An 18,136-nucleotide genomic window follows, 5' to 3' on the forward strand; every position below is an offset into this window, starting at 1 on the left:
ACATGTGGTTTCAACAGCGTAGTCAAAAACTTGGCTAACGAATAGGTGGGCGAACCAATGGCACTTAGTATCGGTCTTAACGGCACATTTTCTTTATGAATTTTGGGCAATCCATAAAGCCTCGGTGGTAGTGCAACCGAATTGCAGAGACCTTTCTGTACACTCTCTTCAATGGAGGACTTTTTTATTAACCGCGACACAGTTCTGAGAATTTTGTTAGTGGGGTCATTATTCAGCTTCCTATATGCTTGCGGATCCAATAGATTAGTAATTTTACTCTGATAGTCGGCCACATCCATAACCACCGTTGCGTTTCCTTTGTCAGCTGGGAGAACCAAAATACTATCGTCGTCATTCAGGAGTTTTAAAGCTCTTCTCTCACCCACAGTTATATTACAGGGTGATTCAAAAAGAATACCACAACTTTAGGAATTTAAAACTCTGCAACGACAAAAGGCAGAGCTAAGCACTATCTGTCGGCGAATTAAGGGAGCTATAAAGTTTCATTTAGTTGTACATTTGTTCGCTTGAGGCGCTGTTGACTAGGCGTCAGCGTCAGTTGATGCTAAGATGGCGACCGCTCAACAGAAAGCTTTTTGTGTTATTGAGTACGGCAGAAGTGAATCGACGACAGTTGTTCAGCGTACATTTCGAACGAAGTATGGTATTAAACCTCCTGATAGGTGGTGTATTAAACGTTGGTATAAACAGTTTACAGAGAATGGGTGTTTGTGCAAAGGGAAAAGTTCTGGACGGCCGAGAACGAGTGATGAAAATGTAGCACGCATCCAGCAAGCATTTGTTCACAGCCCAGGAAAATCGGCTCTCTGAGCTAGCAGAGAGCTGCAAATTCCACAATGAACTGTATGGAGAGTCCTACGAAAAAGGTTAGTTATGAAACCTTATCGTCTGAAATTGGTTCAAGCACTGTCTGCAGCTGATAAGATTAAAAGAATCGATTTCTGTGATTTTATCCTTGCTCAAATAGAAACAGATGAATCTTTTGTTTCAAAGATTGTGTTTAGTGATGAAGCAACTTTCCACACTAACGGGAAAGTCAACCGTCACAATGTCTGTATATGGGGCACTGAGAATCCGTGGGAAACAACTCAGTATGAACGTGACTCGCCTAAGGTGAACTTTTTCTGTGCCATTTCAGTCAATCAAGTTTTTGGTCCCTTTTTCTTCGAAGGTGCTACTGTAACTGGACTACAGTATCTGGAGATGTTAGAGAATTGGCTGTTCCCTCAGCTCGAACAAGAAGCACAACAATTCATATTTCAGCAGGATGGAGCGCAACCACATTGGCACTTCTCTGTCCGTAACTACCTGAACGTCAACTACCCGAGGCGATGGATCGGCCGCCAGGCAGCCCGTGATAGAGCACTTCATCACTGGCCTCCAAGGAGCCCTGATCTTACCCCCTGCGATTTTTTCTTATGGGGGTATGTTAAGGATATGGTGTTTCGGCCACCTCTCCCAGCCACCATTGATGATTTGAAACGAGAAATAACAGCAGCTATCCAAACTGTTACGCCTGATATGCTACAGAGAGTGTGGAACGAGTTGGAGTATCGGGTTGATATTGCTCGAGTGTCTGGAGGGGGCCATATTGAACATCTCTGAACTTGTTTTTGAGTGAAAAAAAACCTTTTCAAATACTCTTTGTAATGCTGTATAACAGAAGGTTATATTATGTTTCTTTCATTAAATACACATTTTTAAAGTTGTGGTATTCTTTTTGAATCACCCTGTACTTTTCGGCGGTTTTGCATTGGCTAATATTCTCACTGTTTCTATACGGATTTCTTCAGCTGTTACAGAATCCACACTGCGAATTCCTGCTTCTACACTGGCTATAATTTCTTCCGTGGGCACAAAACGGCGTGTTATCAAGACGTTAGCGGACAGAGCTAGAAATCATTCCATGTAGGCTTTCACGGCCGGCGTCTTTATCAGTAAACTCGTCGACTCACCTCGGAAGATGTTCTCCGTAGTTGAGAACGAAACGTCAGGGAGAAGAAGTTCTACAGATCGACCACGGCAACTTAGCCCGGAAGAGTTTACTGATATAGAGCTAGAAATATTTTTGAACCAGAGTTGCCCGACGCTCAGATGGAACATCTCCACAATGCACTAATGAAGAACGGATATTCGTCCGCCGAAATAAAACGTGCGTTGAGGCAGCCACGCAGAAATCATACTGACGTACAGGCTACTGCAAAATCTAAGGTTTTCCTGCCGTTTGTTAAAAATGTGACGGAAAGAATAGGGAGGATCTTGACGAAGCGGAATATTACCGTAATTTACAAGCCCACCAGGAAGATACAGGAATACCTTAAGCCTGCCAAGGACGCTCGCAAACCTTTGGAAAAAGGTGGAGTGTATAGGATCCCATGCAGCTGTGGTGATGCTTATGTGGGTACAACTAAAAGAACTGTTCCTAAACTTTGGAAGAGCACAAGGGAAATTGTAGAAGAGGAGAAACGCAACGATCAGCTGTTGCGGAGCATGCTTTCCAGCCAGGGAACCACAATATTCGTTTCGAGGAGACGCAACTACTAGCGGCCAGAAGCGGATACTACGAAAGGCTCTACAGGGAGGCAATCGAAATCGCTAAACACCCAAATAATTTCAACCGAAAGGAGGAGGGCGTGAAATTAAACGGTATATGGATGCCGGTGTTAAAGAAGAGGTGTACCACCCGTCCACTACTGGGTGATGGCAACGGCGATCGACGACGACGGACAGCGGCCAATTGCACTGACGTTTTCAAAACACAGAATTTAGCGGCAGTCAGTAGCGAGCCAGTGGATGTGTTGGACCTTCCATCGACCTACGGACCCCCTTGAAGATGTCTCCCGCAGTCGGAGACGAAACGTTGGGAATTGAGACAAAATTCATCAACCGACCACGGCATAACAGCCCGGATAATTACAATGGACATGATATTTCCGGCCGTGAAAGTCTACATTTTTGCATCTGGTAGTGTCCATTCTCCTCGGAGAGTCCACGCTCTACATTTAACTGGGTCTAGTCTTAAAATACGAAAAGGTGTCACTCCAGTGTCAATTGTTGTTAGGTGCACCACTGTCACGTCAAGGAAAGTCACAACAATCGTCGCCATGCTTGACATTTCGTGGTGCTGCACATGTCGTCGTACTGTCCGTGTGGATACTTCCCTTTCTGCAAACAAGCCCATTTTCTGACTCAAGGTACGCGTAGCGGCTGTGCAATCCTGAACGGTCGAGCGAACGCTATGTCCATCCTCTTGGGCGCTAGTCGCGTTGGGCTGTTAAGGCCCTGCACGATATGGCGTATGGCCCCATCGATTCCACATTCGTATGACAGTTACAGGATCCCCGCCAACATGAGCAGCGATATCACGGAACGATAAACTGAACTCTCTACTGACAACGATCCTGCCCTGTCGAATTCCGACACATACTGGTAAACTTCTCTCTTTAATGCGCAAGGCACAACACGATCTTTCCCACAAACAACCGACTTTCAACTGTGATTTTGGAATCAGAAACCCGCTGTGTAATCTTCCCTTGTACACACAATTTTATGGTGTTACTCTTAACGACATAGTGCATTTGCTCTGAAATGCAAAACACCTTTATATCCAAGCACGCAGCATACTTGAAACGTATCAGGGTGGAACCCACAGGGTTGGTAAGCCGGGTACGGGGCTGTGCTTCTGGATATGTGTGAGCGGGACTCCGGAGCCACTCATTGGATGGTCGGTAGTCCCTTGCTAGACAGAGGAAAAAATGGGCGCGTGGCTGCGCAATGTCATAATGTTTTCGTGTTTTTTTTGTTTTAATTACTTGTACGATTAAAGCGTTCCTTGGCTATGTTGTATAACAATTTTTAATAAAGCCATAATCATGTCGGAAACCTTTTCACATGAAGCACAAACGACAGCTCCACCAGTGCTCTGGCCATTTATACCTTGTGTACGCGATACTACAGCCAGCAGCACCTCAAGAAGACGATTGGGTCACTTATCGAAATATTGTGCATGAAATGGAAACTATAACTCGAATGAACACCCGGAAGACCGCCATTAATCAATCATGCCAAGAAAACATCGTAAATCACAAGTTTCATTTAAACTGCTGACGCTGGCTGAACGCCTGCTAACCGTGTGTGTATGTAAATAACCTGCTCCATTTCATAAATTCGCAAGAAAAAGTTTAATTTCGATTTTCGTTACTGTTGTAACACAGATAACGATGGATCCTCATAAATACGCAACTCCACATTACGAGTTCGCTAATCTATCCATGTTTAAGTCTAATTGTTACTCCTGAATCTGGTCTATAGTACCGCTAGATACCATGTATTAACATTCACCATTAACATTTTTCGGCATTATACAGGGTGATTCATGAACATATGCAAATATTTTAATATGTTATTCTACAAGTAAAACTAAAGAAAAAAGTTCGTATAAACAAAGGTCCTCAAATGTTTAGTTACAGAGTTACGGCTAGTAAAAGATTTTGCCTGAAATTTAGCAGCTTCGCTAATTTGAAGCACTCGCTAAACTGTACGAGGTCCCAGACGTTTATTTGCAGTTGTTTTCCAGAACATCCAGCATCCACAATATCCTCATCATCGTCTTCACGTATCGAGCACTCATTATGAACGCTAGGTAGAGAATCTGTCTCGCGTAACCTTCGAAATTTTCCACTAATGGCTCGTGCATTCGGAATCCTCCGAGTTAGATAACGTACGCGATATTCGTTAACTGCAGCCGTAGCATTACCATCATATTTTCCATAAATAAACACCATATCGGTGCATTCCTCTGTCTAAAATTTGAAGAGCATCCCTATTTCATAAATAATCTACAAACTACTACAGTTACTATATGGTTTCACGTAAATGCACTGTTGTTATTATGTTCTTTCACTGAACAATACAGAAAATTAACTCGTTTCAAGGTTAAGTAATTACTGAACCAACTCACTAACGGTTGCCAACAATTACATAAACATTTCTACATTCCTAATGGAAAGTAAACAAATTTACTTGTATAATAATCTTTGCTTCTGTGGATGTTCTGGAAAACTACTGCAGATACACGTCTGGGGCAGGTTTTATTAGATTCACCAGACCATAACAACAAAATAAATGTAAATCGTGCTTTACTTTAACCTCATACAGTTTTGCAGGTGCTTCATATTAGCGAAGTTGCTAAATTTCAGGCAAAATATTTTATTAGCCGTAACCCCGTAACTAAACATTTGCAGACCTATGTTTATATGAACTTTTTTCTTTAGTTTTACTTGTAGAATAACATATTAAAATTTTTGCATATCTTCGTGAATCACCCTGTATATATATATGCAAAACTGATACAAAACATTAATTACTTACCATGTGTTCATATATCTCATCAGCTATTATCGGTAATTTGTGCCTTGCTGCAATGGATAACATATCCTTTAGATGTTGTTTCTTGAAGACCGAACCACACGGATTCGAAGGATTGCATACAACTATTGCCGCCGTATTTTCATCAATTTGGCTCTCCAGATGGTTCAAATCGGCTTCCCAGTCGTTCTCTGGCTGCATAAAAATGAGAGTAACCATTAGTTTCAATTAGTCTCAGTGCTATCCACAAAAAGTAACAAAATATTTCTGGTGCATGCAGAAGTTCATAGCGTTTTTGTTTTGCATGTTGGTATTCTGGTGGTTGTGGGGTCAATTATCAACTATCATTTTCTATTTGTGGTTCACTGTTGGTATTTGAGTTTACACATTGTCATTTTGTCATTTGGAGATAGTGAGTAGAGCTGTGGACACTAGACAACGGGGTGCCAAGTGGAGAAATCGGACATTTCCGATATATTTTTCTGTTTGCGTTCAATAGAGGGGAGACAGCAGCGGAGGCAACGAGGAACATTCGCGCCATGTGTGGGGATAAAGCCACTGGCCACAGAACGGCAAGAAAATGATTTTTGTAAAAGAGGATCGTTTTGACATTAGTGACTCTAGGTGCTCAGGAGAACCTTCAGGGTTTTATGAAGATAGTTTAAACGCATTATTCCACAACGATCCATGTCAGTGTACTCGATAACTGAGAAATGTGAAGAACCTTTAACAGTCCACCATCGTGCGACATTTGCATGCCATGGGAAAGGTTCAAAAATCGGATACTAAACCAAAACCACAAAAATCAGCAGGTGGGCTATATGTGCGTCTCTGCTTTCTCATCATCAACTGGGTCGTCAACAACACCGACTATTCCTATTCTGTATTGTTACTGGAGACGAGAAATGGTATCTTTATGCTAACATAAGGAAAAGAAAGAAATAGTTGAGTCGAAACAAGGTAGCAATTCCCCGTACAAAGACTTGTGAGCATCCACAGAAGATAATGTTAGGCATTTAGTGGAACAGAGACTGTGAGGCGTACTACGAACTGCCTCCCCGAGTTGTAACCATCACAGCTGACATCTATTGTCAACAAGTGAGGCGTCTTGCAGGCGCAATCTAAGAACAACGACCAGGAAGACTACCTGAAGCGATGCCACTCAACGATAACGAATCCCGCCCACATTCTGTTAGACTGACATAAAACACTATACAGGGGTTGGAAAGTCATTCCGTATCCATCTCATTCACCTGATCTAGCGCCCTCAGATTCTCACCTTTTCTACGCTCTATCGACCACTCTTCAAGGAACTACCTTCCCGGATGAAAATGCGCTCCGAACATGGCTCGACGAGTTCTTCGCCTCAAAACCACGTGATTTCTACACCTCGAAATCGAAAAGTTATCCAGCGTTGCCAGACTGTTGTAAATAATGAAGGAGAATATATTAGTGATAACTTCAGTCTCTGTTATGTGTATCCGTTGTCCGCCCCCGGTAGCTGAGTGGTCAGTGCGACAGGATGTCAATCCTAAGGCCTGGGTTCGATTCCCGGCTGGGTCGGAGATTTTCTCCGCTCAGGGACTGGGTGTTGTGCTGTCCTAAAAAAAATGGTTCAAATGGCTCTGAGCACTATGGGACTTAACTACTGAGGTCATCAGTTCCCTAGAACTTAGAACTACTTAAACCTAACTAACCTAAGGACATCATACACATCTATGCCCGAGGCAGGATTCGAACCTGCGACCGTAGCGGTCACGCGGTTCCAAACTGACGCGCTTAGAACCGCACGGCCACACCGGCCGGCTGTGCTGTCCCATCATCATTTCATCCCCATCGACGCGCAAGTCGCCGAAGTGGCGTCAAATCGAAAGACTTGCACCCGGCGAACGGTCTACCCGACGGGAGGCCGTAGCCACACTACATTATTATGTGCATCTGTTGTGTTTATTAAAGTTATGGAACAACGCTATGAATTGACGCACCAATCCAATAGAAATAACAACATTCACAGGAATGTAAGATCAGAAAGTAAAAAATTTATTCTTCAGTTTCTCTCAGCGTATCAGTTGATCGAACATTCTTTGGGTGTAATGTCGGTTCATGGTGTCCAGCGGAATTGGCAGTACACCCATGGACTGTTCGATCAACTGATAAAATAATGTTTGTCACTTCCAGAGAACCCCTTAAGCCACAACGAAAAGCACTTGCCGGCCGGTGTGGCCGAGCGGTTCTAGGCGCTTCAGTTTGGAACCGCGCGACCGGTACGATCGCAGGTTCGAATCCTGCCTCGGGCATGGATGTGTGTGATGTCCTTAGGTTAGTTAGGTTTAAATAGTTCTATGTTCTAGGGGACTGATGACCTCAGATATCAAGTGTCATAGTGCTCAGAGCCATTTGAACCATTCTGATAAGCACTTAAAGTATCGCCTAATGAAATCTGACGGGGGACAAGTAATAAAAACGACAGATCAGGAAACAGGAATTATTGAAAAGAAGGTTTCTACTTTCTGCCACTGTTGTTTGACTCTCACAGAAAACAGAGTGAACAATGAAGCTCGATATACACAACTGAGAAGAGGAATTAAGAAAGGTAAGAGAAACAGGTACTAGTGCAATCAATTCTGGTCAAAAGTAACTCATGGAAAAAATGCTAAGTGTGAAGGTCATTTGGTCAAACATTAGTAGAAAATTGAATAGCGACCTGAAAAATTAAATATAGTTCCACATAGCAGAGTGAGTAAAAAAATTCTGCTATTTGAGAGGAAAAGTTACACTAGATTGTCGACGCATGGGAGAGACCTCAGATGTTAAGTCCTATAGTGCTTAGAGCCATTTTGAATATTTTGAACGAACCGATGTGCTTCATTTGCCTAACCAGGAGTAAGTGTTTAATATTCGTATTTTGACATAATGAGGATAGTGCCACTAAGACGACCCTTCCGTTGGGTATGAAAAAGGTCCCTAGTCCAAAGGCTATCAAAACACTTGACCCTACCAATAAAATCCGAGGTAGGAGCCACAGAAGAGTCCGATTTTATGAGCGGAGTTTTGAACATATTAGGTAGCGAATGCTGTCGCGTGCATACCGATTTATCATGTGAATTTTAGTGCTCAGAGTCTCCGAATATATGTTCTGTTTCGCCTTCGATGTCGCTCCTTTCAGTTAAGAATCGATTCTGCATTTTTAAGAGAACTGGAATCTGTCAGGAAAGAAAGAAATTAGGAAGGAATTGTCTATGGCCTATAGTAAAAGATCAGCACCTACATTTGCCTAATAGAAAATGGGAAGCCACAGAAACAGGTTGCCGGCGGATGATCCGAACGATCTAGCCTTACTAATCCAGGAGCTGTTACTTCAGCGCCTCCACCCGCAGATCTACCCTGGTCGCTGGAGAGTTTAGAAAAACTGGTTGTTGTAAAAAAATACGTCACAACAAAAGAAGCAATTCTTATACTGTATGTTTTTCCTTTAATTGTACAATCTGGTCATTTGATAGTGCACGAATGCATGCATACTTTAAGATTCAATTGTGCATTGTATTCCTGGGCTCAGTTATTATAGTACCACAAGAGCGTTAATAGACTTTGAACGAGAGCGGGTGGGGATGCAGAGTGCAATTGGGTCAGACGAATTCAAGCAGCCCACTGAAAAAAATCATTTAGTGACGAATGTGTTATAAAATGTGCTGTCATTACATACCCCTTCTTCTCACCACAAAGCTCTCCGCATCGTTCTGTATCGGAACTGGTTTTCATGATTGAGTACCGCCCGGGTGACAAGATCGACCGATATTTTGGCATTTGAGCTACTAATGACAGCATTATGGGCTTCTTTTAATGAAATGCAGCCATCGATGTTTGGGCGATGTTTTGTTGATAAAGCGATATTTGGGTTACACAGACAAATCCAAGTGTATTACTACACACTGATTATAATATAATGTTATTCGTAATGTTGCTTACTTCTCCGCTGTGTGAAATATTGAATTACTTACTGCAACCCCAAAGTTCTACCAGTTTTCAAATAATGACTCCAGTGCTAACATTAAACAGATGTAGAGTGGTAATTACGCGACTGTAGTAATGCATACATATTTTAACTTATCGTAACGCAAGTGGACGAATCAAAATCCGTTTTCTTCTTCTTTCCTTTTTCAAACTAATCTATTATTATTAGAAACTAGTATAACAGAACACAGCACGAAAGAAAAAATGGGAGCACTTACGTCAAATTCAACTTCTGGTAATAACTGAACTGATTAACAAAACAACAACTGAACTCAAGTAAGGCCAACAGTGTACAGTAGTTGGTCTTGGCTAAATTGGAGGTGGGCGACAGCCGATAGTACTATCGATATATAGATAGTTTAAATCTATCAGTGGCCCTGTTGACTACCGATTGCGCGTATCCCTTTTCCGTCGTATGATTGAAAATCAAAGTATCTTTCAATTACACTACACAGGAGCTAGGACATGTGTAACTTAATTTGGTGATAGGGATGGGTGCGGACCCCCTCCCACCCCCCGCCACCTTTGACTATGTCCTTGCATAAACTAGTTTTCAGGTCTTTTCAGATTCATCTTCAGATGGGACAATCGGAAGCTCTGTATTAATTTTCGTTGGTAATGTTGGGTACTGGCTTGGAATATGGGCGCAATTGTTGTTGATATCCACCTGGCATCTTCCATTGTTCTGCTTATGGTTACAAAATTAATCGTTACTTACTGGGTATCGACATAAATAAATCCGACAGCATGAAACAAATTCCGTACAACTAATGTACTCTTATACTCACAAAAAAAGTCATATGTTCCACAATATTGATAATGGATGAGTTTCAACATAGTGTAGTGTCTTACCGCAACGCTATTTAAAGTAGTGGTCATCTGCTTAGCCAATCACTATAGTTTTCATCAGAATGACGGACAGAATTATATTTTCACATTTTTCGTTCCTTACGCTTGACAGTTGAATGGGCTCTGTAGAACAACACCTCGTGCTTTTCAGCCCCCAGGAACCACTAAACTTGAGGAGGTGGTGTGGTTTCCATACGTGGGTCTAACGACAAAGGAGGGTGCCTGTGGAGAGGGCAGACAAACATGTTTCCTGAAGCCTTTTCAGTAGTAGCAGCCTTTTTCAGTAATCTGGATGACTGACAGATCTGGCCTTGTAACAACGGAAAAAATGATCTTGCTGTGCTGATTTTGCAAACAGCTGGAAGAAAAACTACAGCCGTTATTTTTCCTCTGGAGCATGCAGCTTTACTGTGTGGTTAAATGATGATGGGATCCTCTTGGATAAAATATTCTGGAACTAAAATAGTCTCCCATTCGGATCTCATGGCGGGGACTTACTAAGGAGAATGTTGTCATCTGGAAAAACAAAACTGGCATTTTACGGGTCGGAGCCTAGAATGTTAGATCTAGTAATTGGGTAGGTACGTTAGAAGATTTAACAAAAGGGAAACGGATAGGCTGAAGTTAGATGTAGTGGGAATTAACGAAGTTGTGTGACAGGATGAACTGTACTTCTTGTCAGGTGAGTACAGGGTTATAAATACAGAATCGAATAGGCGCAATGCAGGAAAAGGTCTAATAAAGAATAAGAAAATAAGAATGCGGGTAAGCTACTGTGAACATATTATCGTACTCAAGACAGACACGAAGCCAACATCCACCGTAGTAGTACAAGTTTGTGTGTCTAATAACTCCGCAAATGAAGAGATTGAAGAAATGTGTGATGAAATAAAAGAAATTATTCAGATAGTAAGGGAGACGAAAATTATTTGTGATGGGGGACTGGAATTCAATGGGTGGTAAAGGAAGAGAAGGGAAAATAATAGGTGAATATGGACTGAGGGAAATGAATGCAAGAGGAAACAGCCTGGTAGAATTTTGCACATAGCATAATTTAATAATTACCAACACTTGTATTAAGATTCATGAAAGAAGGTTGTTTACGCAGAAAAGACCTAGAGACACAGGAAGGTTCCAGATTGATTATGAAATGAATTTCGGAACAAGATTTTAAACTGTAAAACATTTCCAGGGACAGATGTGGACTCTGATCACAATTTGTTGGTTATGAACTCTAGATTAAAACTGAAGAAATTGCAAAAAAGTAGGAAATTAAGGACTTGGGACCTATGTAAATTGAGAAAATGAGAGCTAGTGAGAGTTTCGGAGGGAGCATTAACCAACGGCTGACTGAAACAGGGGTTCAAAAAAACGGCTCTAAGCACTATGCGACTTAACATCTGAGATCATCAGTCCCCTAGACATAGAACTTCTTAAACCTAACTAACCTAAGGACATCATACACATCCATGCCCGAGACAGGAATCGAACCTGCGACCGTAGCAGCAGCGCAGTTCCGGACTGAAGCGCCTAGAACCGTTCGGTCACAGCGGCCGGCCTGGAACAGGGGTAACGAATACTGTAGAAGAAGAATGAGTGGATTTGAGAGATGAAATAGTGAAGGCAGCAGAGGATGAAATAGGTATAAAGACAAGGCCTTGTATAAACCCTTAACTGATGAAAGAAGAAAATATACAAACGCAGCAAATGAATCAGGAGAAAAGGAATACAAATGTCTAAAAAATGAGACTGACAGTAAGTGCAAAATGGCTAAGCAGAATTGGCTAGAGGACAAATGTAAGGACATAGAAGCATATACCACTAGGGCTAAGACAGTGTCATTTTCGTTATATTGTCTCACGTAATGTAATCTTTTGTGGTCTCCTGCTTCTCTGCTCTGCTGTTCCTTCCAGTACCAAGTTAACTAGTCCTGAACGCCAAAGTACGTGTCCTACTAATATGTTCCTTCTCGTGATGAGGAGTTTTCCATAGAATTCTATCTTTGCCTGTTCTTTCTAGTACTTTTTCGTTCCGTACTTTATCTGTCAACGTAGTTTTTACTGGCTGTAGTTCCTTTCCGCATAACACTTTAATAGTTGTGTCACGACAGTATGTTAAATTGATGAAGTAAAGAAAGAAAAAACCATTTCATAGCCACTTACTAAAATTTATACCTGTAGCCATCACAAGTTTCGGATAGTTAATTTTATCTTCAGCTAAAAATCTTGTCTCTTGGCTCGCTAAAATAGCTCTCAGGAACTCAAAGTTGTTGATTCTAAAATAATTGAATTTCCCGTCGAAAATACAGTATACTGTTAAAATAATAACAAAACAATTGTAACAGAAGTACGCTACTTTTGTAGAATTGCTGCATAAATCTACAGTTTTGTCCCACACACAGTGCGAATGGGGAACCTTTCGATTTAATTTTTAATGAAGGATAAAAGCAGCCAAACGGATGCACTAATTTTATTGCACTGAACTGGTTTCGATACCAACCAAGCGTATCTTTTTCAGTTACGTAGACTGAGTTGACAAACCTTTCAGTCTGTTGTCAGTCCTAGAGGCTTCCCATACTCGCGGTTTTAATGTTGGTTTTACAAGAAAACTGTTATATATTTGAATTGAGCACTTTAGCTCATATGTTTTTATCTCTCCATGCAATGTGACTCTATGTAATTGTAACTTATTCTGATGAAGATACCCCTAATTGATATGGAAACCAGACCAAAGCAATAAAATATGTGCAACCGGTTAGCTTTTTGGATCCTTCTTAAAAACTGAAATACAGTTGCTGAACGTGAGCCATGTTCAAGAGTGTCTCTTGATTTATAGTACTAGACCTACCTTTTTAGCAACCAACGCAAATCTTATCGGTATCTATAGCGATATGGGTCACGGCTGCAAAATACTAACGCGAATTCTTTACAGGCGAATGGAAAAACTAGTAGAAGCTGACCTAGGGGAAGATCCGTTTGGATTCCGTAGAAATGTTGGAACACGTGAGGCAATACTGACCCTACGACCTATCTTAGAAGCTAGATTAAGGAAAGGGAAACCTACGTTTCTAGCATTTGTAGACTTAGAAAAAGCTTTTGACAATGTTGACTGGAATACTCTCTTTCAAATTCTGAAGGTGGCAGGGGTAAAATATAGGGAGCGAAAAGCTATTTACAATTTGTATAGAAACCAAATTGCAGTTATAAGAGTTGAGGGGCATGAAAGGGAAGCAGTGGTTGGGAAGGGAGTGAGACAGGGTTGTAGCCTCTCCCTGATGTTATTCAATCTGTATATTGAGCAACAAGTAAAGGAAACAAAAGAAAAATTCGGAGTAGGTATTAAAATCCATGGAGAAGAAATAAAAACTTTGCGGTTCGCCGATGACATTGTAATTCTGTCAGAGACAGCAAAGGACTTGGAAGAGCAGTTGAATGGAATGGATAGTGTCTTGAAAGGAGGATATAAGATGAACATCAACGAAAGCAAAACGAGGATAATGGAATGTAGTCGAATTAAGACGGGTGATGCTGAGGGTATTAGATTAGGAAATGAGACACTTAAAGTAGTAAAGGAGTTTTGCTATTTGGGGAGCAAATAACTGATGGTGGTCGAAGTAGAGAGGATATAAAATGCAGACTGGCAATGGGAAGGAAAGCGTTTCTGAAGAAGAGAAATTTGTTAACATCGAGTATAAATTTGTCAGGAAGCCGTTTCTGAGAGTATTTGTATGGAGTGTAGCCATGTATGGAAGTGAAACATGGACGATAAATAGTTTAGACAAGAAGAGAATAAAAGCTTTCGAAATGTGATGCTAAAGAAGAATGCTGAAGATTAGATGGGTAGATCACATAACTAATGAGGAGGTGTTGAAGAGGATTGGGGAGAAGAGAAGTTTGTGGCACAACTTGACTAGAAGAAGGGATCGGTTGGTAGGACATGTTCTGAGGCATCAAAGGATCACCAATTTAGTATTGGAGGGCAGCTTGGAGGGTAAAAATCGTAGAGGGAGGCCAAGAGATGAATACACCAAGCAGATTCAGAGGGATGTAGGTTACAGTAGGTACTGGGAGATGAAGAAGCTTGTACAGGTTAGAGTAGCATGGAGAGCTGCATCAAACCAGTCTCAGGACTGAAGACGACAACAACAACAGCAACAACGATATGGGTCAGTGGGTATTTGAAATGTTATATGGGACAGGTGGGTTTATTTAGTTGTCCTTTGTCTAGTGTTTAATCAAAAAATATAGTTTCATGGGTTCTTTCATGACTGCTGCAGCTGCCTACGAGCACGATTGAAGCTGCCACTGTTGATAATTGATTTTGTAAAACTACGCACACATCTGTACTACCAAACTCACCAACAAGTTGTAGGATCTAGTTTCGACGCCAATAGACTCAGCGAGTGTCCTGTAGAGCGGGAAAGCAGGTCGTGGCATCAGGATGTTTTGTCCTGGTGAGGCTAGGGCAGTTATGCTCAGGTCAAGAGCGCTCGAGCAACCACTGCAGAGGACAACATCCTGTAATAGAGAAAAATGTTGCGTCAAGAGAACGCGCAAGGAGATAAGTTATTAAAATGCTGAAGAAAAAAGAATCGAAACCGTGCGCAGTACCAGTTTTTAAGGTGTTAAGGTGTAAATAACTAAACAGTCGTCTGGAAAAAGCTCTCGAAGCTTTATGTGCTCGACATTATTCGCAAGGAACTAGGCGTAAGACATGGATGGTCAGAAAGCGTTCTGTAAGTAAACTCCGACTTTTGGAAGACAGTAAACGTATAAAAGTAAACATTCTGGCCAAGAACACAACAGATTTCGGCTTGACATGTCGCACTCCGACAAAAACAGTGATACAACTCAAAAAGGTAGTAACTGAGAAAAATCGACTTAAAGAGTTCTATAAAACTTATCGTATAAACGTCCTTTAAATTTCAAGTAAGAAATTTTGGCAGTAAATTGCATTGTAGGGTATACAACAGTAATATGGACATGTAGTTCTGTACTAGTCGAATATGAGGTGTTATCGGGTAATTATTAATTAATACTTCCACCTGAAAAGTGGCAGAAGTATTACTTGAAGGGTCATAAACAAAAAAAAATTTAGAAAATCAAAAAGTGATACTTACCGTAATATAATAGACATTCGAACTTCCATCAGAAAAAATTAGTACTTAAAATAAAAAATGAAAAACAAGTTGAAGCTGTTGTATTAGAAAAACACAAAATGCCAAATTGTAACTTGTGAAAAATAATACAGTTTAATAAGGAACACCAATTACGTACAATTTAAGGACCCAGTTCACGGAAACACAGAATGATAAACGGTATTATATTATGCAGGAATACTTTTCGCCGAGAAAAGGAATTCAACATGAACATTTTTGTTTTTTAGTCATCAGTATACTGACTGGTTTGATGCGGCCCGCCACGAATTCATCTCCTATGCCTGTCTCTTAATCTTAGAGTGGCACTTGCAACCTACGTCCTCCGTTATTTGCTGGATGTATTCCAATCTATGTCTTTCTCTACAGTTTTTGTCCTGTACAGCTCGAGTATCATTGAAGTAATTCCCTGATGTCTTAACAGTTGTCCTATCATGCTATCCTTTCTCCTTGTCAGTGTTTTCCACAATTTCCGATTCTGCGCAGAACCTCCTCATTCCTTACCTTATAAGTCCACCTAATTTTCAACATTCGTCTGTGGTACCACATCTCAAGTGCGTCGATTCCCTTCTGTTCTGGTTTTCCCGTAGTCCATGTTTCAGTACTATACAATTCTGTTCTCCAAACGTGCATTCTCAGAAATTTCTTCCTCAAATTAAGGCTTGATACTAGTAGACTTCTCTTAGCCAGAAATGCCCTTTTTGCCGGTGCTAGTCTGCTTTTACTGTCCTCCTTGCTCCGTCCATCATTGGTTATTTTGCTGCCTAGGTAGCAGAATTCCTTAACTGCGTCAACTTCGTGACCGTCCATCCTGACGTTAAGTTTCTCGCTGTTATCATTTCGGCTACTTCTCATTACTTTCGTCTCCCTTCGATTTTCTCTCAATCTCTATTCTGTACTTATTAGACTGTTCATTTCATTCAGTAGATCCTGTAATTCTTCACTTTCACTCAGGATAGCAACGTCATCAGCGAATCATGTCATAGATATCATTTCATCTTGAATTTTAATTCCATTCCTAAACCTTTCTTTTATTTCCATCTTCTTCGATGTATAGTGAGAACAGAAGGGGCGAAAGACTACATCTCTGTCTTACACCCTTCTTAATACGAGCACTCCGTTGTTGGTCGTCCACTCTTATTATTCCCTACTGGCTCTTGTATATATTGTATATGCCCATCTCTCCCTACAGCTTACCCCTATTTTCCTCAGAATTTCGAACAGCTTGAACCATTTTTCAGTTCGACAAATCCTCTGAATGTGTCTTGATTTTTCTTTAGTCTTGCTTCCATTATCAACTGCAATGTCAGAATTGCCTCTCTGGTGCCTTAACCTTTCCTAAAACCAAACTGATCTTTATGTAACACATTCTCAATTTCTTTTCTATTCTCTTGTATATTATTCTTGTCAGTAACTTGGATGCATGAGCTGTTAAGCTGACTGTGCAATAATTCTCGTACTTGTCAGCTCTTGCAGTCTTCGGAATATTTTTCCGAAAGTCAGATGCTATATCGCCAGACTCATAGATTCTACACATCAACATGAATAGTCATCTTGTCGCCATTTCCTCCAATGATTTTAGAAATTCCGATAGAATGTTATCTATCGCTTCTGCATTATTTGATCGTAAGTCCTACAAAGCTCTCTTAAATTCTGATTCCAATATTGGATTTCCTATCTCTTCTAAATCGTTCCCGTTTCTTCTTCTATCACATGAGACAAATCTTCCCCCTCATAGAGGTCTTCAATGTATTCTTTACACCTGTCCGCTTTCTCCTCTGTATTTGACGCGGAATTCCTGTTGCACTCTATGTTACGACTCTTGTTTTTAATTTCATCGAAGGTTGTTTTGACTTTCCTATATGCCGAGTCAGTCCTTCCGACAACCCTTTCTTTTTCAATTTCTTCCCATTTTTCATGCATCCATTTCATTTTAGCTTCTTTGCACCCTCTATTTATTTCATTCTTCAGCGACTTGTATTTCTGTATCTGAATTTCCCTGAACATTTTTGTACGTCCTTCTTTCATCGATCAGTTGAAGTATTTCTTCTGTTACCCATGGTGTCTACGCAGTTACCTTCGTTGCACCTATGTTTTTCTTTCCAATTTCTGCCATTGCCCCTGTTAGAGACGTCCATTCCTATTCAACTATAGTGCCTTCAGAGCTATTCCTCATTGGTGTATCTATAGCCTTAGAAAATTTCAAGCGTATCTCATCATTCCTTAATACTTCCATATCCAACTTCGTTGCGAATTGCTTCTTCCTGACTAATCTCTTAAGCTTCAGCCTACTATTCTTCACTACTACATTGTGATGTGAGTCTATATCTGCTCCTAGGTACGCCTTACAGTCCAGTTTCTGATTTTGGAAGCTCTGCTTGACCATGATGCAATCTAACTGAAATTTTTCCGTATCACCTGGCCTTCTCCAAATATACCTCCTCTTCTTGTGATTCTTGAACAGAGTATTCGCTATTACCAGCTGAAATTTATTACAGAACTCAATTAAGTCTTTCTCCTCTCTCATTTCTTGTCCCAAGCCCATATTACCTGGTAACCTTTTCTTCTACTCTTTTCCCCTACAACTGCATTCCAGTCCCCCATGACTATTAGATTTTCATCTTCCTTTACGTACTGTATTACCCTTACAATAATTTCAAATACTTTCTCTATCTCTTCAGCTTGCGACGTCAGCATGTATACCTGAACTATCGTTGTCAGTGTTGGTTTGCT

At 40.9% G+C, this 18,136-nt stretch overlaps 1 protein-coding gene across 1 annotated transcript in view; it reads right to left on the reverse strand.

Moving 5' to 3' along the window:
- The window catches only part of LOC124775514 (tyrosine aminotransferase), a 195,081-nt gene that overhangs the window by 50,696 nt on the left and 126,249 nt on the right, over window positions 1-18,136 (reverse strand). Inside the window, exons 4-5 of the mRNA XM_047250347.1 lie at window positions 14,607-14,765; window positions 5,392-5,583 (exon numbers count right to left, since the gene is read on the reverse strand). Of these exons, the coding sequence (XP_047106303.1) occupies window positions 5,392-5,583; window positions 14,607-14,765 (351 nt within the window). The remainder of the gene's footprint in view (window positions 1-5,391; window positions 5,584-14,606; window positions 14,766-18,136) is intronic.

Source organism: Schistocerca piceifrons, chromosome 2 (genome assembly GCF_021461385.2).
Source record: "Schistocerca piceifrons isolate TAMUIC-IGC-003096 chromosome 2, iqSchPice1.1, whole genome shotgun sequence".
NCBI lineage: Eukaryota > Metazoa > Arthropoda > Insecta > Orthoptera > Acrididae > Schistocerca > Schistocerca piceifrons.